The sequence below is a fragment of the Cheilinus undulatus genome, linkage group 7, assembly GCF_018320785.1.
Source record: "Cheilinus undulatus linkage group 7, ASM1832078v1, whole genome shotgun sequence".
Lineage (NCBI taxonomy): Eukaryota > Metazoa > Chordata > Actinopteri > Labriformes > Labridae > Cheilinus > Cheilinus undulatus.
Window position 1 is genome coordinate 17,195,224 of NC_054871.1, and position 26,952 is coordinate 17,222,175.

Below are 26,952 nucleotides of genomic sequence, written 5' to 3' on the forward strand. Positions count from 1 at the left end.
CCTGCCAGAGAATCCCCCGAAATGCCGAGTGTTTTTTAAAACGACTGCTTCCACTGTGGTACAAGGCAGCAATGACGTAAAGGTGCTTCGGTGAATACAGCAGAGCCCGCCCACAAGTCCATCACATCCCCCCCCAAAAACACATAGAGTACCTCACAATCTCTGTATATTAACATGTATAATGTACAATAAAACGGAGGGAAAAATATGGTTACGTCATCAAAATAATTCCCCCTAGAAAATACGTTTCAGTGGTTGGTTCCACAATTTTTCTTCTGGTTGTCTTTGTATGACGGTAGAGCTGTGTTGTAGAGCTCAGGATATTCCAACAGCAACATTACCTCCATTATTGCTTTGACCCGCGAAGCCTGCTATTTCCAGGTTCTCTCCCTCCTTCAATGTGATTGGCTGCTTTCAGCCACCAGAAAGTTCAACACGCTGAACTCCAAGCGGCAGGGCAAAACCTGTCCGTGTTCACGTGGGCGGCAACTGCACCTGGGTCCGCCCTACTGCCGCCCTTCCTCATTAAAATGACTGGAGGCGGTGAGTTGCCATGCGGTGGTGTGTAACCGGCTTTAGAATACAGAGTTGTGTTTGCTTGTACTGAATGCTGGCAGTGATGGCTGCCTCCGCTGTATTAACTAAAGCCATACATACAGTTGCATTATTGGCAGGGTTTACTTGTGCTGAAAACCCTCTAACGGCTGCCTCCACTGCTCTAGATACTCAGATATAGCTTTAGCATGGCTCCTGTTTAACCAGAAATGGGCCACATTGAGGGAGGAAAAGGTAACTTCTTGTGTGTATGCTTGTAAACAATGGCTGCTTGGAGCAATTAGCTCTGAGTTAATCACAGCAGCATTTTAGTCAAAACTGGACATTTCTAAAGCTTTTAGTGTTGCTGTCTTTGCTTGTTTAAAGCAAAGACAGCAGCACTAAAAGCTTTCTGTAACAAAAAGGGTGTTTTTGCTCTTCTGCCAAACCGCTGCAGCATGGGTGTGTGATATTTAAAGGGGGAAAAGGTTACTTGTTGTGCGAATGCTTGTATTTACGGCCTGCTAGATGAACATTAGCTCGGCCTTAGCCAGACCAGCACATTTCTTCATCACAGTTACCCCCAATTTCCATATACAGCGCGCACGCCGTGGTACGCCAGCGAATCATACTGCGGAGCACTTAGTTCCCTCTATAGTCTATCAGAGTATTTCCATAGCTGGCACTCTAGACCGGCAGCAGTGCGTGCCTGGAGCGGCACTTTGCTCCGCTTCATTTCAGATACGCTGTAGGTCTATTTCAGCGCAGGCCGCTGCCAAACCTCATAAATTCACTGTCATTCAGAAAGCACCTACAATGGAAGTCACATGCATAGAACATCCGGTTCTTTCAAAATAAAACACAATGCACGGACTCCCGATTGTAAATCATCACTTTATCAACATTATGTTTCATCCTGCAGCGAGAGCAAAGGGTCACAGAGAGGTCAGTGGGTCCCAGAGCTATAATGGCGCCATTGACGAGGAAAAGTTAACTTTTGGGGATACTTAGCCAGAATTCTGCATAAAACCACAGATCCTTTAAGCAAACACAAACCTTTTAACTTCCTAATGTACTCACTCAATGGAGGAAGCAATAATATCATGGACTTATACTGGAAAGGATGATAAATTAACCCCAAAAGGTAAAATAGTCCACTGTTGACATGCTATTCCTGCGTGAACTCGCAGTGATTTTGTGATAGTTACAGGGAAAGGGTTAGTTGTTGTATACAGTTAATGAGTTATTGTGTCCCAGCTAATGACTAGTAGGCCTGTCATTAGCGGGGACTGAGCCACAGCGGCGCTTTTGTCTGAACCACACAACGTGTCTGAATCCAAACAAGTGCAGAGAGCAACATTGAAAGCTTTCTGTGACAGAAAAAATGTTCTCGCTCCATTCCCTGTCTGTTTCGGCATGGCTTTCTGATCATGGCGGTGGGCTAGTCCCGTATTATCCACCGTAGCTGTTGGCTTGGACGTCGCAGGACCATTGCATTTTACTCCGACCTGGACCGCTGTTCTTGTTAAATCCAGAGCAGAGAGCCACACCGACAGCCTGTCTTGTGCAGAAGAGAGGTTTTTGCTCTTTTCTTGTAGTGTTGTCTTCCCTTTGCGCAGTCATAGCAAAGACTACAGAGAGTGTGAGCTGAGTCGTCGTCTGTCTGTGTTTGACCAATCAGATGCGGTAGAAGAAAAGCAGGAGGGAAGGGGGATGACGCTGCTCGGTGTTAATCTCCACACACGCAGAAGGAGCCAAACAGAGAGAGGATAACATGTAGCTTTTTACATTTCAGTAACCACTTACTATACCTTTAGCTAAAAATAATAAACGACTAACAATCATGACAACATCACTCTGCTAGAACACACATTTCAGTCAGGCATTTCCACAAGCATCCCAGATAGCTGTGGTCAGCCATATACAAGGTTTTTACCTAGTCTTGTTGAATGTGGTGTGAATGTGTGACCTGTGATGTTAAAGCACTTTGAGAAATCAGATGATTAGAAAGGTACAAGTCCATTCAGTATTTTCACCATTTCACCATAATATACTGCTTTCACTTTTTATCTGGTGACAGTGAAAAGATATTGCCTATAGAAGCCTTAAACACAAGGACTTTCCAGCAGCAGATCTTTATTTTCCAACTGTCTCTGCAGGTAGACATATTACTGATGTTGTGCTGCAGCTTCATGTGCATGTTGCTTTGGTGTTTTAGTCCCTCACTTTTAGAAAATGGACACATGGAGTATAAATGTATTATCTGGAAAAGACCATCAGGATTAGTTCTGGGAAGCCCACTGTGCCCCCCCCCCCCCGCCTGTCACCTCTGCGGGAGGCTCCAGGAAATAACGGGCGCACTGAGCAGCAGCACAAAGATGTTTTTATGTGACAGGTGTTCAATGGAGCCACAGAACACACAGAGACACTGTAATTTACAACACCATGCTAGTGGTGACATCATGGTTGTATTTACAGCCTGCTACGGCCTTGACCTTTGTGAGATGGTGTATGTTTGCATTCACTTTTGTAACCATGAAAACAGCACATCCTGTATATTGACAGATTATTTAATAGCTCACTGCTTCTACCCCAAATTTTGTGCTGTTTAAAAAAAGAAGAACAATGAACAATTCTTGGATAAATGTTGTGATACTGAATACTGAATGATGTTGGAAAGTGTCCCACTTCTCCAACCCCTCTGTGCCTCAGTGATCATGGGGGTTTTGTAGGACGGGGGCTCTCTTTAGGCAACGGTCATTACCAGTTAGGACCCAGGAAATGTTTTTTCAGAAACTATCCTGTGACAGCTGAGCAGGGTCTGAGGTTTCAGCGGTTACAGAACCACTTAGTCCTGTTTGAACTTTTGGCACTGCTGCCTCTTCTCCAGTACATTAAGGTGGAAATATGAGACTGGAGAAGATCGGTGACAAATGAGCGAGGTGTCACAAAGAGCACAGATGCTCCTTTGAGCCTGGACACGGAAACTACGGCTTTATTAAAAGTTTATGTTTCAAATATTTATTATTAAAGCACAATTAGGAATTAATAGAAATCCGTCTTTTGTTAAAAATGCATGCTATCCTAAATACAATGCCTAACTAGAGTAACAAAATAGAGAATGATGTCAAAGCATGCAGTGAGATTACATAAAACCACTAGATGTACTCATACGGTCACTGGTGTAAACCATTCAGGTACATGTACAATCAGGCTATCAATATTTGTGGGTTGTTTTCTTATACCAAACCTTTGTTATTTAATAATCCATAGTATAACTGAGTTTTCCTATTTGTTAACAAACTAACAAACTAACAAAACCCTGCCGATCACATAACCTCCTTGGCGGAGATAATAATTTACAGAAAACAACAAGCAAAAAAACATAAAAAGATAAGAGAAAGAATACACCATGACATTGTTGCACAATACAGCCTCAAGAGACATTCAAAGTTTTATTGGAACACACTGGCCTTGTATGGAAAATGCAAAGATGTGGTAGCTGTGGACACAGTGAATGTGTCTCAAGTGGTTGTAGTATAAAGACACCTGTGTCTGGAAGGTCCAGTTACTAGTTAACCAGTATTCTTGGCTGCCATTTCACAATGAAGACAAAAGAACACTCCAAGCAACTCGGAGAAAAGATTGTTAAAAAGTACAAGTCAGGGGATGGATACAAAAAAAATTGAAGGAGAGGCGAAGAAGAAGAGGCGAAACGTCTTTAAGAACCTCAACCAAGTCCATTGGTCCCATTGACAAAGATTTGGATAGCCATGACCTAGATGAAAGAGAACCAAGAGAACTCAAAAGCACAAAGTACAAACATGTACTGTATGTAATTAGGGGAAGTCAGGGGATGGATACAAAAATGTCCCAGGCACTACCATCCCCCAGAGTTCAATCAAATCCACCATCAAGAAATGGAAGGAATATGGTGCTTGTGTAAATCTACCCAGAGCAGGCAGATCAGTCCACACAAATGGAATGACCGTGCAAGAAAGAGACAAGCGAGAGAGGCCACCAAGATGTCTATGACTACTCTGAAGGAATTAAAAGCATCAGCAGCAAAGCTTGTAACTCCTTCAGAGAAAGCTGGAGGAAACTCACACTAAATCTTGACTATAGTTCACCAAAAGGCATGTGGGAGACTCCATGGCCAAGTGGAAGAAAATTCTTCACTCTGATGAGACCAAAGTGGTGCTTTTTGGCCAGACAAGACGCTATGTTTGGCAGACACAAAACACTGCTCATCACCACAGACACACCTTACCCACTGTGAAGCATGGTGGTGGCAGCATCATGCTATTGGGATGCTTCTCAGCAGCTGGTCCTGGAAGGCTTGTGACAGTAGAGGGTAAAATGAATGCTGCAAAATGTAAAATCTTGCAGGACACTCTTATCAGGACTGCAAGAGAACTACAGTTTCGGAAAAGATTTAGCAAGACAATGACCTGAAGCATACGATGAAAGCTACACAGAAATGGTTTAAAGGCAACAAGGTGAATGTTCTGGAGTGGTGAGTCAAAGTTCAGACCTCAGTCCAACAGAAAATTTGTGGCTGGATTTGAAAAGGGCTGTTCATGCCTGATCCCTGTGCAGCCTGACAGAGCTTGAGCAGTTTTTAAAGAAAAAATCCTGATTGAGAGCTATCCACACAGACACAGTACTTTTTATAATTGCTGTATGATAAAGAATTCCCCTGTTGGGCAAACCTCAGTTTGTTTTCATGGATAGATAGAAGTGGAATTGTATGCTGCCTCCGGGTAAATCAGTAAAAGTGTGAGAGACATGCTCCAGTGACATTTCAAAAGAAGGGACTACTAACAGCATTTTAAACACATTGAATCTCATGGTTCATTTGACAAACTCTCACAAAGAATTAAGGAGACGAGATAAGAATATATTAGCATTGGAATCATCTATTGATTATATTGTAACTTTAAGATATCTGCACTGAACCTTGCAGTTATTGAGTCTTGTATTACTTTTTTCCTTGGTTCTGTGAGCCATTATTGAGCCATTTTTTGTTACTTGTATTTTACTGAGAAAAACTATTGAAAATGCATGCCTTTATTATATAACGGAGTCCACAAGTGAAGACTGATATACTGTGTTTTTCTTCAGACTGCTGCTTAAAAGGCATCTGTGCTATGATGTGACATTACTGTCTGGCTACAGTAAGGCTATTTTTGGTCTGCTGTTGACTTCAAGAAGAGAGAGAGAGACAAGGTAATTATATACAGGAGCTGAATCCACCGTTGTTACTGTATTTTAGCAGCATATTTACCCATCAGACCATGAGAAGGGTTTCTCTGTGATTCGTGTTTCTGGGACTCATGACATGTCGCCACAGCGAGAAATAGCAGCACTTACATGTGTCGAGCTGACTGAGCCGGGTGTCTGTGACAATTTGTAGAGTGTGGACAATGCGTGGCCTGTGGTCTTTGCAGGGCAGGATTAGTTTTGTCAATCTCATGTTGTGAGGCAAAGCGGCATGACATTTAAATCTGTCCCGTTGAGGAGGATGAGTCTGTGTGTTTCTGTGTGCAACAGGGCAGCAGGGGTGAGAGTTTTGGCGGAGGGGTTTGGCAAAAAAATGTTAGAAATGTCATTGCTCCTTATAATTTTTGACTTTGAAAAGGTGAACCTCCCTATTTCTCCCCCCATCTCTCTCTCTCTCTCTCTCTCTCTCTCTCTCAGATAAGTTATTTGGAAAGCGGCTGCTGCAAGCTGGGAGACACATCATGTCTCATAAGTCTTGGATGAAAACTGTGCCTACGGAGAACTGTGATGTCCTCATGACGTTTGCAGGTCAGACTTACTCACACACACATGTTTGCTTTGGGTTACCTAACCTAACCCTAACCCTTTGCTTTTATATTCAGGAGGACTCTTATTGACATCATGGACCCCTAAGCCTGGCTACTCACTAGACAACGAAAGCCCAAGCTTAGGCCAGATTTGCCCCGTAATGATCAGAGGCATGACCCAATTCAAGACGAGGCTACAGATTATTTGTACACGTAATGCTTTAAGGCACAGTAGGTAAAATTTCACAACCAGGGGCTATCTACTAAAATAATGCTAATAACACGATATGACGAGTACAGGCCAATACTGCTCAGCCCGACACATCTCCGCTGTTCACTTCTTGTTTTGAACTGAGGACTCTGCTCAATAAAACCGTACCTCATAAGCCGTATTTACTAAACAGAAAACAGACTTTTTGTTTTCATCCGTAAATTTCTCATAATGAGGGAGAAATACACTGAAAAAGGCACTTCCACATTTGCACTGGAAGTGGGATGCCAATGTATGGCATTGACCATTCAGTGTTAAATTAATTAGCATATACAGCTTCTTTGAGATACTTTGAGACTTCGATTAAATAGAAATAAATAAATCTAGCTATTTCATTACAGATATTCTACATATTATACACATGTGGACAGAATTGTTGGTACCCTTCAGTTAAAGAAAGAAAAACACAGTGGTCACTGAAATAACTTTAAAATGACAAAAGTAATAATAAATATAAATTTACAGAAAATTAACAAATGAAAATCAGACTTTACTTTTGAATAGTGGTTCAACAGAATCATTTTAAAAAAATGATGGTACCCTTGACTTAACATTTTGTTGCACAACCTTTTGAGGCAGTCATTGCAATTATGAAATTTCTGTAACTCTAAATGAGACTTCTGCACCTGTCGACAGCTTGCTGTTGTGAGCAAGCTGCTCCAGCTGTCTTGGGTTTGAAGTGTGCCTTTCTCCATACTGCATGTTTCAGCTCCTTCACAGATGTTCAATAGGATTTAGATCAGGGCTCATAGAAGGCCTCTCCATTTTTGCATCTGTGAACATAGAGCTGATGTGACTTGCCAAAAAGCCCCAGTTTTGTCTCCTCTGTCAAAAGGACATTCACCCAGAAGATTTGTGGCTTGTAAATATGCATTTTGGCAAATTCCAGTCTCACTTTTTTGTGATTTGTTTTCAACAGTGGAGTCTTCCTCATTCGTCTTCATTAAGTCCACTTTGGCTAAACAGCAACGGATGATGCATCCTGACTCTGATGCACTTCGACCTTGGAGTTCACCTCTAATCTCTTTAGAAGTTGTTCTGGGCTCTTTGGTTACCGTTCATATTATCCGTCTCTTTCATTTGTCATCAATTTTCCTCTTGCGGCCACATCCAGGGAGGTTGGCTACAGTCCTGCAGACTTTAAACTTCTAAATAATATGTGCAGCTGTAGTCACAGGAACATCAGGCTGCTAGGAGATGGTCTCATAACCTTTACCTTTAAAATGCCTGTCTATAATATTCTTTCTAATCTCCTGGGACAACTCTCTCCTTAGCTTTCTGTGGCCCATGTTCAGTGTGGTACACACCATGATACCAAACAGCACAGTGACTAATTTTCACTCTTCAAATAATCAGACTGACTGATTACAAGTTTGAAGACACCTGTGATTCTAATTACAGGACACACCTTAGTTTAACATGTGCCTCTGCCAAAATAATTTTCAATCTTTTCTTGGGGTACCATTAATTTTGTCCAGGCAAGTTGAAACACAATTCAAAAGCAATATCTGATTTTCACTAGTTAATTTTCAGTATTTTTTTGTTTATTACTACTTTTGTCAGTTTCACGTTTGTCAGTGACCGTGGTGGGTTTTTCTTTCTTTAACTGAAGAGAACCAGTAACTTTGTGCGTGTGTATCTTTTAAGCATTGTTTCTCAACTCAAGGTTGGGACCCAAAAATGGGTCATGGATCCAGTGGGTCTTGAATGTGTGCCTGCAAAAAAAGGGAAAACAAAATGTTTATGATACACAGAAATCTTAAGTTGACATTAGGGCTTAACAATTTGGGAAAATAATGTAACTGCAATTTTTTACCCTCAAATTGTGATTGCAATTTAATATGCAGTTATTTTTTAATCGTGTATTAAATCACATCTAAGACTGGGTAGCATCACTAAATGTTACATGCCTTTGCAGATCACATTCATAAACACAACTATACCATCATCTCAGCCAGGATTTCTTTTCTTGTTTTTTCTGCAACTATAAAACACACCAGGACAGCCAACTTAAGACACTGATCATACTCCATGTTTGTTTTTCTTCTGAAGTTACGTTTTGTCTTGTGAGTTTCTGTAAGATTTTGTGTCTCTGGAATCTCCACTGGGAATAAGTTACTAGAAACATCAGGTGTATGGTCTCTAGGTGGTGGCTGAATCCTCCAGTGCATCCTTAAAGAGGATTATAATGTTAAAATCAGTTTAAAATGCCCTTGTGTCTGTGGTCTCAAATGATCTAGTGTGTAGCCAGTCAGGCCTAATCTTGACCTTAATAACAAAATGCCAGCATAAGAAGTCCTATAGGTAGACATGTGGACAAGGAGTTAATAAGTTTTCTTAACATCTTGACTTAAGTATCCTGTTATCTTGGATGAAGATGTCTTCAAGAAAGTTGGTTTTGCTTAGAAATGTCTTAAATTCTTGGGACGTTTACAAAACAATCAGAATTTACGTTATAACGACAAAACAGACTGAAATAAAATGTTTGCATGCATGTCCTAAAGTTGTGTTCAGCCTCAAGCATATGATTTGTTCCATCCAAGGTCCAAACTCAAACATTTTTCCTTAAATAAATTTTTAAAGGTTCAGAAATTTGGATTGCAGTTTCTCTGTACAGAGGCAGTGGTTGGTCCTTTTGCCAGACCAGTTAAGAACCACTGAGATAAAGCAAAGCAGTATATCCGAGAAGCTTGAGCAGTCATGTTTTATCAAGTTTATGCTTTTTTCTTGCTGGAAAAGTTGCATAATTTCATTCAGTAGCTGTTTTCAAACAGTTTTCCTCTCTCTATTTGTTATTTTCAATTGCAGTAAAAAATGACTTATGGTTTATTATTATTGCTTTTAAGTCATGAACTTCAGAACTATACAGGGATTATAGTTTTTCTCTTGTGCAATCTAATATAAATTTCTTAAAAAGAAGCCACCTTTTAATTTTGAATTATTCCCCTTTGAAATTAAAAAAAAAAAGATTTTATTCCATGACTTTTCTAAATTTGTGTAATGGTACGAAGCTTTAAAAGCAAGTATCAGAGATTGGACAATTATCTGGAACGCTGCTACTCAATAACAATGATATACTGTGGAAATACAGATAAGCATCTTGAGGATGATGCAAACAGACTCTTGTATGAATGTGCTGATGCAGAAAGCAGAGAAGAAGAAAGCTGAGTAGAGGAGTCATTCTCGAGTGTTTGTTAGTACAATACTTAACCTCCAGCTGCTGCTCTGAAATAAATAGAACAAGACTGTGGGAGTACTCAGCAGCTCCAGCGTACAGGGATGCGTGGGTACAATTGAAATGTATTTCTATCTTTTCATTTCCTGCCACAGACAGCACAGATGACCACACGTTGCTATGGCTACTGAACCACATCCGGCAGGGAATCCCAGAACTCATCATCCAGATCCGACATCATAAGCACACGCGAGTCTACGCATTCTTCGTCACGGCTACGTATGAAAAGTAAGAATGCACTACAGAGGTGCTCATCATGTGGGAAATTCTTTTCATATATGCTTTACCTGCTGGGCATCTTAATGTTGATTTAATATCAGTTATTTATTTTATTGCATTGTTATTTATCTCAACTTTTCTTCTAATTAAAATCTCACATTTAAGGTACCACCATAAGTTTTCTTTACATGTGTGAATAATCAAATCCAAACCTCAAAGATGTTCAATATTATTAAATGAAATGAGTGGAAAATCCTTGAATTTTGAAAGCTAAAAAAATAATTATTTTTACTTAATAAAAGACCTGAAGCAGTGATTAATATTATCAAAAGTTGTGCCAGTTCATTTTTGGCAGCTGTTCAGTCAATAAATATTTTTTGTTTATCAGCCAAAGGAGATTAATGTGCTTATTCATTATAAAACTTATAATAAAAATGTGGTAAGATACAATAAGATTAAACTCACTGAATCACACAGATAAGTATACCCGTCTCTAGCACTATAGAGCCAAGCTTCCCCAAGCACTTCCTGTCTGAAGGGGCAACACACTCTGAAATCATTGGAGGCTAATGCCACTGCTATTGCCAAGTACCTTTCACAACCCAACTTAGAAAAAAATACCAAAATATCCCTTAACCCTCCAAACCCCGCTGGACTGATGATGATCCTGAGTGGTAGCATATGCATTGTTTGCAGTATCTCAGGAACCATTAGATGGATCTCCATGGAGTAAACTGTGATCTGAAGCCGACCTAGTTGATCAACAGATGGCTCCAGGCATTTATATCCCCTCCAGAACATTTTTAATTCAGACTCAAAGCACCAATATTTATTCAGAGGTTTAATACTACCATCCCATTGCTAAATCCATGATAATATGACTATTTGTCACATTTTACGCAGTGAAAAACTGGAGGAAAAACTCGATTTGACACCAGAAGTAAAAGACAACTTCTTTTCAGCCCGTTGGCCAATCAAAATGCTCTAGTTTCTTCCTCTATTGTTTTCTTGGTGGTGGCGACCAATCAGGGCCAGCCAAAGAGCAAAAAGAGATGAGATTATCTGCGAGTTTGGAAAGGAAAGAATCAATCGTCCTCTTAGGCCCAAATGATAAATATATGGTGTCTGTGCTCCTAAAATGGGATTAATGTGCATTTCATGCACTGAACAAACCACATGTGCAAAATGTGAATCAATCTAACAGAAATAAATGATAGTGAAAGTAGCTTTCTTTCTCCTGATAGACAGAGCCTGTAGGAACTACATGCAGATGTGAAAAGGCTTGTTGATCTGGATTTGATTTGTATAAATTCTACGAATTTCTGTTTTGTTCATTTAATTGGTCTTTTTGGTCATATAACTATTGATACATTCATCTGACATCCTTGCAGCACACATATTTTGACAATCCACGATGTCCTGAAAATGCAGATGTCAATACCTTGCTTGTGCTTTAAGGGGTTGAGATTCTTCATGCATTTTTGTACAAAAAATACAGGCTGACCAAACAAGGTAACACTGGCTTGGGGTTCCAAGTGCTAAGGAAAGAAAAATCGGTATCATCCAAAATCCTTATCAGGAGGTCAGACATCAGGAATTGGAAACAGACAATTAAAATGGAACCTGTACACCTCTGATGTATTTACTACAAGAGCACAGAATTATTTAAAGAGGACAACATTTTGCAGAAATTTAGTCTCTTACTTTGATTTCCAAAGTGCACAGGATTGCATGCATTCAACTTTAAAATGTGCCAATTTTTCTTTCAGGGGAAGAGCCCCCCTGTCATAGTCTCAAAATCCTGTAGGAAACACTGCAGCTAGCCTTACTTGTCCATGGGTAAAAACGCCTTATGCTACACTTAGCTGTCAGCTAGCATTAGCATTTATTCAGCATAGAGATGTAAGAGTTGCACAGCTGTCCAAGTTTAAACTTGAATTTGATGAAAAATGTCCAGATTTCTAAAAACATTTTCTTTGTGACCAAAAGACTGTATGCTTTATTGAAACAATAGTCCAGCACTGCTGAAGAACAAACGTTAAGAACTGCTGTGTTCTCTGCTTTGCGGTCATGACCTCATGCAGGTGCAGTAACTAAGGACATGCAAACTGCTATGTGTAAGTTTCCCACCAGAATACAGCCAACAGCTACAGCAGAAACAGAGAGAAGATGAATTTGCAACAGCATCAATAATACAGTATCCTCTAGTACTCTTCTTGTGGTCGGAGGTTTAGTTATTTTTAAATGCTACAACTGGAGATAAAAATATCCTTGTTGTTCTTTGCTGGTGTAAAATCGTGCGCTTTTGTTATAATCTTATATTTAGCTGCAGCTATAGTAGCACGGCAGTAGAGCTCTGTGAATCATTAGAAGAGAAGCTGCCATGATAGCTGGTGTGTATCGGCTCCACTGCTGTGCCTCTGACGCTGGGCTGCAGGTTATTTAAAGTTCTGCAGAAGGTTGGAGTCGGGTTGAACATATGGATTGTATTCGCTCTGATTACACTGCCCAGACACAAGCTCTTGTTTTGAATAAATCCTCGGGGGAATCGTGGATGAGCTCAGGGTCATTTTAATTCCAGCAGTGACTTTGCTTTATATAAATACTGAGAAATACAATCCACAGTATCAGGGTGGCACTCGCTGTTCCATACTGCATTTCACCTCCTGACAAATGTTCAGTCCTCTCTGCTGACTTTGCATTCAGCATCCAGCCTCTTGAGCAAAAAAAAAAAATCTGAGTCCCAAGCAGTGCTTTTACCAATGAATGGAATAAGAATAGACAGATGGCCAGAAGGAACAAAGAAAGAGAGACAGATGCAAAGAGAGGAGAGGAAAAGATGGACAAAGAGAACAGGGAGGGTAATGTGCTGGGAGGATGAAGAGAGTGCTTTTTAAAGTGTTTCAATGTGTTTTAGATGAAATGCTGAAGGAAAATGATCGCTATGTGACACGAACACAGAACACTCTCCTTCATCTCTCTACTCACGTACCTGCTGCTAGAAAGTTGACCTACATTTGATTTGATAGAAAAGATAACCCAGAAACTATTACGTCCAATAAGACTCACCTTGAATATATTTTTATTCTGCATACTATATCTGTGAGGACTTACCTTTCTACATAAGCCTTGAAAATACTCGCTGAAGGCTCCATGTGAGTGATCTGAATTTATTGTATATAATGAGTTTTTTCTGTTATCCTAAGAACTGAAATTTCAAAGCTTTTAATAAATAAATTCAGGTTTAGCGTATTAGTTGTTGGTTTTGTAGCTTTGAGCGACCATGTTTGGACAAGAGGAAGAAACGAAAAGGTCAGCAAGCTCTATGTCATTACCTAATGTAAGTGCTAGCAGATTAACAAGACAAATACCAGTTTAAGAGGAAGTATTACATTTATTTGGATGCTAATTCCATCACTTAATAAAAAATCAAATAAATCTAGTTAAGTTTAACCCATTCAGGGCATTTTAAAGCTCCTGTGGGAGGGTGTTTTTAGCTGACGATAAAACAGACTCAAATTGGAATCGATAACCTGCAAAAGCCAACAAGACCAAGCTACATTAGCCAAGCTCAACATTTTCCATTTTAACAGTTCAGGGTGAGCGATACTGTAGACCATCACTCTTTATTTGTATGGCACTTTTCATACAAAACAATGTTGCACAAAGTGATTTACACACAAACAGAATAAGAAATAAAGAAAACCTGACTCAACCCCACCCCACCCTACTCCTGTCCCCTCATCCCCAGCTCGCAATCCAAACACAATATTGGCAAGTTATAAAGTGCACTGAGTAGTCAGATGACTAGAAAAGAGCTATACAAGCTCAAATCCATTTACCAAGTCGATTTTATATCACGAGCAATGAATTCAGTAAAAGCAAGAACATGCGCACTGAGGAGACGCCATCTTAGAAATTTAAAATGAGGAAACACTGGAGGTTAAATCAAAATGTAAAAACAAGTAACATAAAATGACATTCAAGAAATAATAAATTAAAATAAAATGAAAACAGAACAGAAAGATACTAAAATAAGAGTAAAAGCACTAAAATAGCTCAATAAAATTGTATACAATAAGTCTAATACACATAAAGAGAATATGGTAGATTATGATAAGAGGATAAAATACTAAAAGACAATCCTGACATTAAATCAAGAGAGAGATAAATTCTAAAACACTCAAACAAAATTAAGTTAATGCTATAAAATTTAGTTAAAGGCCAGACTATAAAGGTAGATCTTGAGTTTGCTTTTAAAAACATTAACACTTGGTGCAGCCCTCGGGTCTTCAGGTAGGCTGTTCCATAGACGGGGGCCATAGCAATAAAAAGATGCCTCATCATATTTTTTAGTTTTAACTTTAGGTGCTGTTAACAGAAGACCTCCTGAAGACCTGAGGGCTCTACTGGGCTCATAAGGTAAAAGCAAATGAGATAAATAAGATGGGCCAAGGCCATTAAGACCTTTAAAAACTAGTCAAAGAACCTTCAAACCTATTCTAAAAGAGACGGGTAGCCAGTGCGGAGACCTTAAAATCGTTGTAATGTGATCTCTCTTTCTTGTCTTTGTCAACATCTGTGCAGCTGAGTTTTGGAGTAGCTTCAGACGTGAAATATTCTTTTTGGGGAGACCAGAAAAAAGAGCATTACAATAGTCAATTCTACAAGTGATAAAAGCATGAATTAATATCTCTACATTGACTTGAAAGAGAAACGGTTGCACTCGGGCAATGTTTTTTAAATGATAAAATGCTTTCTTGGTGATATCCCATATGTGTGGTTCAAAATTCAGTTCTAAATCAAATAAAACACCTACATTTTTTGCTGACATGGATTTAAAGATAATGCTGAACAGTTTCTCTCTCTTGTCCCCTGTACCAATGACTAAAACCTGAGTTTTGTCCTGGTTGACCTGTAAAAAGTTCTCTGCCATCCATGATTTAGTATCTAAAATATAGTTAAAAAGGGCATCAAGTGTCCCTGTGTCATCAGGAGACACGGCAACATAGAGTTGTGTGTCATCAGCATAGCTGTGGACATTGATGCCATGCCTCCTGATGACATTCCCTACAAGTAACATATAAAGATTAAAAAGAGTAGGGCCTAAAATTGAACCTTGGGGAACACCACACTTCATGTCATGACATTTAGATGAGTGATCCTGAAGGTTCACATAAAATTGTCTGTTACTAAGGTAGGATTCAAACCAGTTAAAAACAGTGCCAGAGATGCCAATACAATTACAGAGTCTACTTAAAAAATTTTGTGGTCGACTGTATCAAAAGCTGCAAAGGGTGCAAGGATTCAGAATAGACATAATCAAAAGTATAGAATATGCAAGGATTTGGGCAGATTTACACTATTTAGCTAATCGTATACCCATGATCAAAATCTGTAACTACAGAATGGGCTTAATAGTCTATTTATTGAATGATCATCTTCTAATATCAGTATATGATAGCCACATGAACTGATACTGGATGTTGAACCTTCGTCTGCGTTGTAGACGCCACAGTTTCTCAGACTGATGGGGCCTGCCCTCGCCCACTAAGCCCATCTATGAAGCAGCATGTAGTGGGGGGCAGTGAAGCTCAAAGCTGCTGTATCACAATACCACACAAGAATAAACCAAACAACATACAAAAAGCATGTTTTTCTGTCTGTAGAGGCAGCTTTACCCATATTATACTGTGAAAGGAGCAAAATGGGGCAACATTATCATCTCTTAATAGCTGCTGTGTCAAGGAAAACATTTATTCTTTAAGCGTCTCTGAGCAATTTTGAGGTTGTGTTAAATTTGGCAACTCTTTTGGACAAAACAGGGTGATTTATATCATGATCTTCTTGTCCTTCACAAATTAAAGTCTTGTTTTCCATGCTTCTTTGTTGAAAATGTCTAACATACATGAACAAATTTAGAAGAGGCTGTTTCAGCAGCATGCTGTACTTCTCCTTGTCTGAAACCGCATGGCAGCACCTTCAGGCAATAGAGATATAGAAAAATTTAATTTTGCAGGTCATTTTATTCATCTAGCAATATAAATGCCTGTCTATTTTATGCGCTGCTGAAAACTCCTCAAAGGGGCCTTAACCATAAAGACTCAAGGGATAAGGGGAATGAAATAGGTGAAAGCTAGAGTTATTTTCATTAAGTCTTTTGTGCATATGGACTTTATGCTACTAGGAAAGTCGCCCCCTGCTGTCTGTTAGGAAGAATGCATATGTAGAGGCTATATTCACTACTTTCATAAATCCTACAGCCTAAACAACTGAGGTCACAGATCTGTTATTTTGTGTTTTATTCCAGAAAATTCTACACTCATCGTCTTGCAAGATAACGTTTGCATAAAGTAAAACTTAAACTAACTAACTTAAATCCATGTAATGCTTCTCCTTCTGTTCTAAACTGACAGTCTCTGTGATTTATTGCATTCCTCAGCTATGACTGAGCAGTTTATGGTATGCCTTCGTTTTTGCTGAGTTTCTGCATCACATCCCATTAGTATTTGCTATATTTGCATAAAACCTTTCATTCATTGCTCTTCCTCAGCAGTATTCTGCTCTTTTACAAGGTTAACTTTGCCTGCACAACTGTGTCCAAACTTCTACTCCTTGTATTTGGGCAGATAGATTGTAAAAAGTGATGAAGTTTTTGATTAAATAAGAAGAAAAGTGGAAACTTATTAAGATTCCTTGCAGCAGCAGGAGTCGCACACACCCTGACAAGCCTTGCAGTTATTGGCTCAGATTACTAAACAGTTGTTTCAAACAGATACGGCCTTTTCTTTCCCTAAAGCAAGGACTTTTATTGTGAAGGTGCTGCACACTAAGCAGTATTCAGAGGTGATGCAGAAGCTTACAGCTCACATTTCTGCTGTAATCCATCATGGTGCTGAACGTACCTCACTGTAGCGCCCCTCAAAGTGCCAGGAGCTGGATGATGGATGGATGTTGGAGGCCCACCTAGACTCTGCTCTAGCATGTGTGCATGAACTATATATACATGGACGACGAGGAGAGAGAGGGAGGGAAGGAGGGAGGGATGGAGGGAAGTGAGCTGTCACAACAGAAGGCGTGGTGCTGCATTATTACTGCGATTGTAGCGCAAAGCTGCTGGGAAGGGCAGAAGGAGGGGAGAAAGGGATGATGGGATGAAGGAGGAGGGCGGGGGTGGGGGGGGGGCAAGGGAGAGGACTGTGGGAGATAAAAGGATGAGGAGACAAAGAGGAGGAGGGGTTGATGGGAAATGACATGATGAGAGACTGATGAGGTTAAAGCATTAAAGGAGAGTTCAGATGACTTTAATGCCATGAAGGACGATCACTTGCTGCTAATTTTGTTGTTTGCTGTTGGTTTGATTTATCCCGTGAAAAACTGGCCAAATGCACCGTGGTCATTTATTTAAAATTCAATGTTATCAATGCAGCTCAAGAATATTTCAGACATTTCTTCAGCCTTTGCAATGGAAGTGCCTGAAGGAATAGTCAGGACGGATTAATTTGCTCATTATAAAACAAATTCTGGGTTAAAAAATATACAATTCATCTTTCAATTTTCTGTAGTATGAAGTATGACCCCTGTAAATTGCTAAAAACACACTAAAATGTAATAACTTTTCAGGTTTTTTACAAAGTTCTTGATATTATACATGTGCTTACAACAATTCGTAAAAGTAAACCAGAAGTATTGGGATTGCAGACTGTTTTTTAATATTGAGGGAGCATTTCTGAGCAATTTCACATGCACACAGCCACAACTCACAGAAATTTTTCCTCCTGCGATTTCCTGTGACTGTACCCAGTTGGAAAGTGCAAAAAACTGTAGTTCCTTTAGTGACCACTTGAGGCTGGCTCCAAAAGCCCTGAAATTCTCATTAATCTCACATTAACATGTCAAATTTCAAGGCAGAAATAAACATGTTTGCAGCTCAATTTAGAATTGGTTTACACTGTAAAGGGGGTGTTTCTTTTAAAGGTATGATATTGAAGCTAAGGGTTGACATATATTTCCATAATTTAGGTCATAGTTAAAGCTGTGTTCATACTGCATGCTAAAGTGACCTGAATCATATTTTTTTCCCATATGACTAAGATCAGACTTTTTACAACAGTTTGAATGATTCAAAACAGAAAACATTTACTTTTCATGAAAATATTAGCTCATTTTAAATGTGTTGGCAGCAACACATCTCAAAAAGTAGAGACAGGGCCATGTTTACCACTGTGTAGCCTTCCCTCTTCTTTTAACAACAGTCTGTAAACATCTAAAAATTAGGAGACTAGTTGCTGGAGTATTAGAAGAGGAATGTATACCATTCTTGTATATTGTAGGATTCTTGCTGCTTAACAGTCCTGGGTCTTCTTTGCAGGATTTTTTGTTTTATGATGTGCCAAATGTTTTCTATTGTTGAAAGGTATGGACTGTATCTATGCTAGTAAAGCATTAGGACTCTTCTTCTGCAAAAGCCATGCTGTTCTGAGGGAAGTAGAATGCGGTTTATCATTGTCATGCTGAAATATGCAAGGCCTTCCCTGAAAGAGACATCTGAATAGGAGCATATGTTGATCTAAAACCTCTATATACTTTTCAGCATTGATAGTGGCTTTCTAGATCTGTAAGCTGCAGCTGTCATAGGCATGAATGCAACTCCATACCATCAGAGATGTAGGCTTTTGAACTGTGCACTGATAGCAAGCTGGATGTTCCCTCTCCTCTTTAGTATGCAGAACACTGGGTCCGTAGTTTTCAAAAGGAATTTGTAATTTTCATTCATCTGACCACAGAACAGTTGTCCATTCTGCCTCAGTCTATTTTAAACAAGCTTTGATCCAGAGAAGATAGCAGCGTCCAATACTGAATCATGCCTGTTTTTAATGCAGTGCTGCCTTTTTCCCCTTACAAACAGCTTTGTGTCATGGCGATTAAAACTTTCCCAAGGCAACAATATTCCATAAATCAAGGGTTCTCAAACATTCGAGCCCATGACCCCCAAAATAACAGCGCCAGATACCAGGAACCCCGACTGTACCCTAACGGCGGTCGAGGCATGGTTGAACACAGTTGTGCACGTTCAAGTAAAGTCATGTGGTGATTTATATTTTAGGAAGTTTAAACATCACTTTGATTTCAGAGTTCATATCAATAAATAACCATGTTTTTATTTTAAATTGAACTAATTGTATGCATATGTTTTGCAATGTGCGATTTAAAACTATTTAAAGATATTATTTGTTATTTGGAAGGCAACTCTTGACCTCCTCAGAGTGTCTCACAGTCCCTTAAAGGGTCCCACACCCAACTTTGGGAACCACTGCCATAAATAATCTTGGATGCAACTCTGAGGTTAGTATAGCCAACTAGGTAGAAAGGCCCGGACATCTGACATGCTTATGATATGTAGTTCAGATTCTATCATGCTCAGTTGAACAACAGATCTGGCTGTGACACATGGCACAAAATTTACCACAGTGCAGGAGAAACAAGCCTTTAACAAACCCTTTCAAATAGTTTTCTTAAAAGCCTCATCACAGAGTTAGAAGAAGCTGCGAATCCTCACATGTGACAGGTTGGAACCAAAGAATGATATTACAAAGTAAATTACATAAATAAATCAGAGTGTCTTGGAGCTGAGGAGTACGTTTTTCGAAAACTGATTGGTGTGCATCAAAGTTCAACAAAAGTTGTTTAACAGGATGAGAGACAAACATGTTTGCTAACAGTAGCTGCTGTTCTGCTACAAATCTTTCCAATCTTTTTGTCATCTGAAAATAAATGCATTTAATTATTGGTAACACTTTGAGGAGATGGATTTCTTGTTTACCATATTTCAGAAGGGTCTCATACTGAACTGATGATTTAGGGTTTATTTATAACCTCTAAACTACACTTATGAAACAAACAAAAGTATGATAAAGAGCAAACCTAGCTTGCTTAGCTCAATTAAAACATACTCATTAAGCTAAACATTATAATATTCATGCTGAAACTAAACCTTCCAGAGTTATTTCAGAATAGAAAAATCTATAATCAAAATTAATCAACCCAAGCATAAAGCAGCAAAAAGGACAAAGTTGTAGCACCCCAAATTAAAAATTAGGTTTCGTACATGCTATTAAAGGTCTCTTTCTGTCATCCTGCAGTTTGCTGCGAGGTGCGGAGGAGATGGGCCTGAGGAAAGCTGTGAAGCCTGAATTTGGTGGAGGAACACGAAGCTTCTCCTGTGAGGAGGACTACATCTACGAGAACATCGAGAGCGAGCTCTGCTTCTTCACTTCACAGGTCAGAGTGAACACAAACATACCTGCAAACGCAAACCAACAAGAAAGTAAATATTAACCTGTCCTCCTTTTCTTGGCTGCAGGAGAGGCAGAGCATCATCAGATACTGGCTGGACAATCTACGTGCCAAACATGGGGAGGTGCTTCATAATATTAACTTCCTGGAGGGCCAGCCAATCAGTGAGTCTCATCCTCAACCATCAGTGTGGGAGACCCAGAGATCTTTGTTTGACAGAAGGCATTTCTTTGGCAGACTTTGGAAATAATCCCTCAGATAGTCTGGGTTTAAAGTTATTAGAGGCTATTTATTATGGATTAGATAGTTTACAGTAGTCAATAAATATTTTGTGTTTGCTTTTCCTTGTCTCTGAAAATTAAAGAACTTTAATTTCAAATCTTGCTTTGTCTGTTCTTGTTTGCAGTCCCGGAGCTGAGTGCCCGAGGTGTGATCCAGCAGGTTTTTCCTCTCCACGAGCAGAGGATCCTCTCACAGCTCATGAAGTCCTGGGTTCAGGCTGTTTGTGAGAAACAGCCACTAGGTCAGTGGAACTGCCATAACACAAATACACAACTCTCTCCAACAGGCCTCAGTTATATTTTAGGAGGGTCTGGTATAAAAAAAATGAGTTCTTTATGTGTGTTTGGCTAAAGGTGGAAACAATAAAACTAAATTCAGGAAAAGAAGTAGGTTGCTGCTACAGCTGGGTTTTACTGTTGTCTTTAAACCATTTCTTTGTAGCTTTTGCTGTATACTCAGGGTCATTGTCTTGCTGGAAAATAAATCTTCCCCCAAGCCATAGCTATCTTGCAGACTGGATAAAATTGTTCTTCAGGATTTTCCTATATTTGCCGCATTCATTTTTGCCCTCTACCTTTACAAGCCTTCCAGGGCGGGCTGCTGAGAAGCATCCCCCCAGCATGATGCTGCCACCACCATGCTTCACGGTGGGAATGGTGTTTTTGTGGTGATGTGAAGTGTTTGATGTCAGCCAAACATAGTGTCTTGTCTGATGGCCAAAAAGCATGAATTTGTCTCATCAGACCAAAGAACTTTCTTCCACCTGACCATGGAGTCTCCCACATGCCTTTTGGCAAACTCTGGTCGAGATTCAACATGAGTTTTCTTCAACAGTGGCTTTCTCTTTGCCACTTTCCTGTTAAAAAGCTTTGACTGTTGAAGAACCCAGGCAACAGTTGTCGTATGCAGAGTCTCTCCCATCTCAGCTGCTGAGGCTTGTAACTCCTTCCGAGTAGTCATCGGTGTCTTGGTGGCCTCTCTCACTAGTCTTCTTCTTGCACGGTCATTCAGTTTGTGAGGACGGCCTGATCTAGGCAGATTTACACATGTGCAATACTCCTTCCATTTCTTGATGATGGATTTAACTGAACTCCAGAGGATGTTCAGTGCCTTGGACTTTTTTGTATCCATCCCCTGGTTCATACTTTTCAATCACCTTTTCTCTGAGTTGCTTTAAGTGTTCTTTTGTCTCCATGGTGCAATGGTAGCCAGGAATACTGATTAACCAGTGATGGGACCTTCCAGAAACAGGTCTCTTTATACTACTATCATTTGAGACACATTCCTGCCATATTTTTGGTATGTTGCCTGAAGGGATATGAAATATATCTCATGTCACTTATATGTGAAACAGTCTATCTGGAGTTTTAGGGAAATCTGGGGCCTCTGGCGCATGCCATAGACGGATCACTGAAACTCAAACATTAACTAGATAGGGAGGAATATGCTCTGGAGTGTGTGACAGAAATCTGGGATGACAGACTATGTGGAAATTTGGGATATGCTACGATAAGAGATAATGTATGTTTTTGGAAGAAATAAATCAACCTTAAATGTTTTTGTTTTTGTTATCTTTTTTTATGACTGTATTTTCAAGTGGGATAAAGTGCTGGATTTGTTAAATTTTATGATTTATTCTTCTAAAGGCTCATAGATTAGATGGGCCTATCTTGAAATTTAAAAAATAATTTTGACAGTTTTAGTGACTTACATCTCTCATAATAACAGTTTCATATCTTAATGTGTACTTTTCCACTGCTGTTTACAGATGATATCTGTGACTATTTTGGGGTGAAGATTGCGATGTATTTTGCCTGGCTGGGATTTTACACCACCTCTATGTTGTATCCTGCTGTGATCGGCTTTGTGCTGTGGATGCTCACGGAGTCAGACCAGGTGAGGGGAGGAGCTATTGAACCTCAAACTGCTTACATCTCTAAGGATCATCACATCATCATAGTCTTAAACATTTGCTTGTTTGTGTTTGTGTCAGACGAGCCGGGACATCTGCTGTGTGGTGTTTGCGCTGTTCAACGTAGTGTGGGCCACACTGTTTCTGGAGCGGTGGAAGAGGAGGGGGGCAGAGCTGGCGTACAAGTGGGGAACACTGGACACTCCGGCTGAATCCCTGGAGGAACCTCGGCCGCAGTTCAGGGTGAGAGAAACTACTACTCATACTCTTTCTGTAACCTCTCTTTCCTGCCCTTCATTCTCTCTCCCTCTCTTTGCAGGGAGTAAAGCGCTGCAGTCCCATAACAGGCTGTGAGGAGTTCTACTATCCTCCGTGGCGGAGGCGTGTGTTCAGGTGGTTGGTCAGCCTGCCCATCTGTATCCTCTGTCTCTGTTTTGTCTTCCTGGTCATGCTCATCTGCTTTGAACTGCAGGTCAGTCTTCAGGAGGCATCTTGAACAAATGTAGCTAAATCAGTAAAAATCCTTTTTGTAACCCTTCAAAGTAACATTTCCTTCCTTGTGTCTCTGCAGGAGTTTGTGATGGGGATCAAGGAAATGCCTCGACTGGCTCGCTTCATCCCCAAAATCATGCTTGCTATCACTGTGACCGCATGTGATGAGGTGTACAGGAAAATCGCCTGCTGGCTTAATGACATGGGTGAGTCGAGCCTCCAGCATCCAACATCTACGCTCAGAGCTGAGTGCCTTCAGAGAGCAGAGGTTTCATTAAAATACTTTCAGTTCGGATTGTTGAACACATTGTTCATGAGTGGTTCAGTGGGTAAACAGGAAAATGATTTGTGCTTTATTTCCATAGAAAACTATAGACTCCAGAGTGCCTATGAGAAAAATCTCATCATCAAAATGGTTCTAGTGAGTGTTTTTTCATTACTATACATTTAATCTACATGTGTGATTTAAGAGTATATTTTTAAACCCTTTTCTTCTCTTGCAGTTTCAGTTTGTAAATTCTTATCTCAGCCTTTTTTACATTGGATTCTACCTCAAAGACATGGAGCGGCTCAAAGAGGTAAGAAAACCCCATTCCTCATTTTTCTCTGCTACAAATCAGCTCCATAATTTAATCTGGCCTCAAAGATCCATTATTGTTGCAAACTCCCATCCTCAAGCGCTCACTTTCTCTTGCTTACATGCGCTGTATACCATAACCCTTCATCCTCACACCCACTGTTTGTCCCTGTGTGGAAGATGCTGCTGGTGTTGTCTCTGTTAAGGAGTCTGCAGCGGCAGGTCCGGGTCAATGTGCTGCCTTCGCTCATCTTCAAGATCCAGATGCTTGTGGTCTCTGTTCCCTGGTTCTTCAGGGCTTTGCTCAGGTCCAAAGTATGATGACTGAACATTGATTCAGACCTCCTCTGTGTAAACTTTGCATGCTTCGTGGCAATGGAGACATGAATTTGAACTGCAGTGTGGGTCTTTATGAATAATGCTTTTTTTGCTTTTCTCTTTTGAAGAGTTTCAAATTTGATTCTTTCTTGTTGAAGACTTGAATATAAAATTACTTGCCCCAACCCATTTTATAATTTGTGTCATTAAAGCTCCTGTGAATAGTTTTTAGGAGATAATAGAATGGACTGAAATGAATACTGATGCCTTTAAATGAACTACCAAAGAATACTAGACAATTAGAATATCTAGCATTTCTGTATAGATTTTGGGATGTGCGTTCCCCATGCAGCATGTTAGGTGTCAGAAGAGTTGATATTATAAAATGTATTTTAACAAATGAATTATTCACTAAAAGAAGTGAATGAGGATTAGTGAAGCCAGCGGAGGAGCACATGCCTGACTGTTTTTGTATGTTTAGCGTCTGCTGTTCCATGCTCTTGTGTGTATCAGTGTGACTGTCACAAGCTGTAATGATGGCAGAGATTCTTTTCAGTGCTGTCACAGAGATGCTCTGTGAAAACACCCGTGGTCTGTTTCTAAGTTGCTTCCTAGAAGAGAAAAAGGTTTAATCTGTCCTCTGTGGGGTTGTTTCCAATGCATTCTGCAAAGTCCACAATGTGCAGTTTCTATGCAGGTTGCTCTGTTACTTTTAACTTTCATCATGTGGAGTTTGCACTCCTGCTAGTTAACAGTACACTGGTTGAGCTCTCAACCGATGATGATGGTTGGGAAGTAAAGACCCACAGCCTGACACTGCTCACCTGGTCAGTTGTTGTCTCTAACTGGGGAGTCTCAGTAAGCCAGTGTTCTCTTTGAATGCTGGATTATGACCTAATCAGGTGGGAAAAGCTGTAAAAAAGTGGCACCACCAAACTGCTCCATGTCAGTTGTAGCATTTTTTGAGAAGTGAAGCTTGCAGTACACAATGGGCCTCATTCACCAACCATTCTTAAGAAGAAATTTGTTCTTACTCCCTGTGGAGGTCTTCCAGGTGCATCAGACTGAGAGGAGACTCCAGGGTAGGCCTAGGACACGCCAGAGGGATTTTATATATCTCATCTGGCCTGGAAACGCCTCTGAATCCCCCAGGAAGAGCTGGTAAATGCCGCTGGGAAGAGGGATGTCTGAGTGGACTTGCTTAACCTGCTGCCACCAGCACCCGGCTTCAGATAAGCAAAAGAGAATGGATGGGTGGATGGAAAAACTTATTCAGGAGATCCTGACATTTCCTGAAGTTTTCTCATCTTTCAATGGTTAGCACCTAAGAACAAAATCTAAGAACTCTCCAGAGCACTCATATGAACATTTGAGTGCTGATATGAGAGGATAAAATATTTAATTTTGCACTCAACAGAACTCAAATATGATAGATTAATTCTATTTTACTGCATTTTCATCTATTTAACACTTTTTCATAATAAAATAATATGCATAAATACAAGACTTAAGTATGGTCATGTACTAATTTAAATGTGCAGTGCTTGATCTTGACAAAAAAATGTTACATGTTGAAAATAAATGTAGCATATTACAACATAATATGTGTCATTTCTGAAGAAAGCACAATCTTCACCTGTGACATCAGCCAATAATGTGTTAACAACATATATTTACTACAGACTACTGGTGCTAAAAATACAGTTTAACCCCTATTTAAATGTGGTTTGGAGTAGGACAGCATCTACTGTAGAACTATCAAAGTATTTTGTTGTATTACAGTTGTTTTTATGGTTACATTTATATTAGAAGTTACTGACATACCTGCTTGCGACTGCTTATTCCTGTGTGCCTTCTGTTTTTGCACACTGCCTTGTAGTCTTATGCCCTTATATGGGCTCTAAAGAGAGTGTCGCTATGCTAATTGGGAGAAGAATGCATGTGCTTCAAGCTTACAAGCAAATGGCAGTGATCAACTTAAGAACACAGGTGCAAACTACTCAGCAGTTTCAAACTCCTATGTAGGTTTCTCTGAAAAGTTTTCTTACGAACAAATTTAAGAAAAATCTTAAGAAGATATTGGTGAATGAGGCCCACTGAAATGTAATGGGTAATGGTGGGTTGTGGTAATTACGATGCATGTTTCAGCATCTCATTCTGGTATGTTGGTCTCATCAGTATGTAGGACCCAACCAACAATCGTAAAGGTACATCTTATGCACTAGATTTAACTGTGCTTTGTCCACAGAGGGCACCAAAACTGACACAACCAGAAAGTTCCCCATAGGAGCTTTAAGGTGCCGTCATCCTGAATGTGCAGCTCTTTGAAAGCTCCTTATTTCAGAGACGTGGCTCTCACAAGAAGAAATAGACTATTTATAGTGACAGAAAAGGAAAAATGGAGCAGTCAGGAGATAATCTCTCATTTTCTGATCCATCCTTCTTTCCACTATTGTGACACCTTGCCTGCTGCTTTTTATCTCTGACATGGGGATGTGGAATCAAGTGTTGTATGTTCTATTGGCATTTTCCTTCTGTGCTGATTGTGGGAATTGTTTTTCTAGTACAGCTGTCACTTCTTATATTGCAATTTCTCACTCCGTCTGTCAGTTTCTGCTTCACTCTCAGTCAGAGTGCCTCATCAGAATCTGCTAACATCATTTGACTTAAAAATTCCTCGTCTGATCACCAACCAGTTAATGCAACTATACATAAGAATGTACATACATTTAACCTCAAACATCAGTTACCACCAAACTGCCTCACAACACTGAAAAAAACCCCAAAGCTGATAGGACTGTTCTTAGTTAATTTTCACATGCTAGAATATTAGTAGCAACCATAGCTGTCCATGAAACAGATTCAAAACCTGACTATGCATAAACATTGGCATAGTCATTTTTAAGTGTCTGAACTGAAAACCATCTGGTGTTGCCAGGCTAAATCTGCCTTACTGTGACGTATCTGTACTGACGCTCCTGCAGGAATCTGAGAGAATTGTGTCTG

At 39.9% G+C, this 26,952-nt stretch overlaps 1 protein-coding gene across 2 annotated transcripts in view; it reads left to right on the plus strand.

Moving 5' to 3' along the window:
* Positions 1-26,952, plus strand: part of ano8b (anoctamin 8b) — a 72,161-nt gene that overhangs the window by 30,993 nt on the left and 14,216 nt on the right. For both annotated transcript variants that reach the window (XM_041792381.1, XM_041792382.1), the window contains exons 2-12: positions 6,235-6,345; positions 9,946-10,078; positions 20,212-20,350; positions 20,433-20,529; positions 20,772-20,888; positions 22,416-22,543; positions 22,641-22,802; positions 22,879-23,031; positions 23,131-23,257; positions 23,417-23,472; positions 23,555-23,629. In XM_041792381.1, the coding sequence (XP_041648315.1) occupies positions 6,235-6,345; positions 9,946-10,078; positions 20,212-20,350; positions 20,433-20,529; positions 20,772-20,888; positions 22,416-22,543; positions 22,641-22,802; positions 22,879-23,031; positions 23,131-23,257; positions 23,417-23,472; positions 23,555-23,629 (1,298 nt within the window). The remainder of the gene's footprint in view (positions 1-6,234; positions 6,346-9,945; positions 10,079-20,211; positions 20,351-20,432; positions 20,530-20,771; positions 20,889-22,415; positions 22,544-22,640; positions 22,803-22,878; positions 23,032-23,130; positions 23,258-23,416; positions 23,473-23,554; positions 23,630-26,952) is intronic.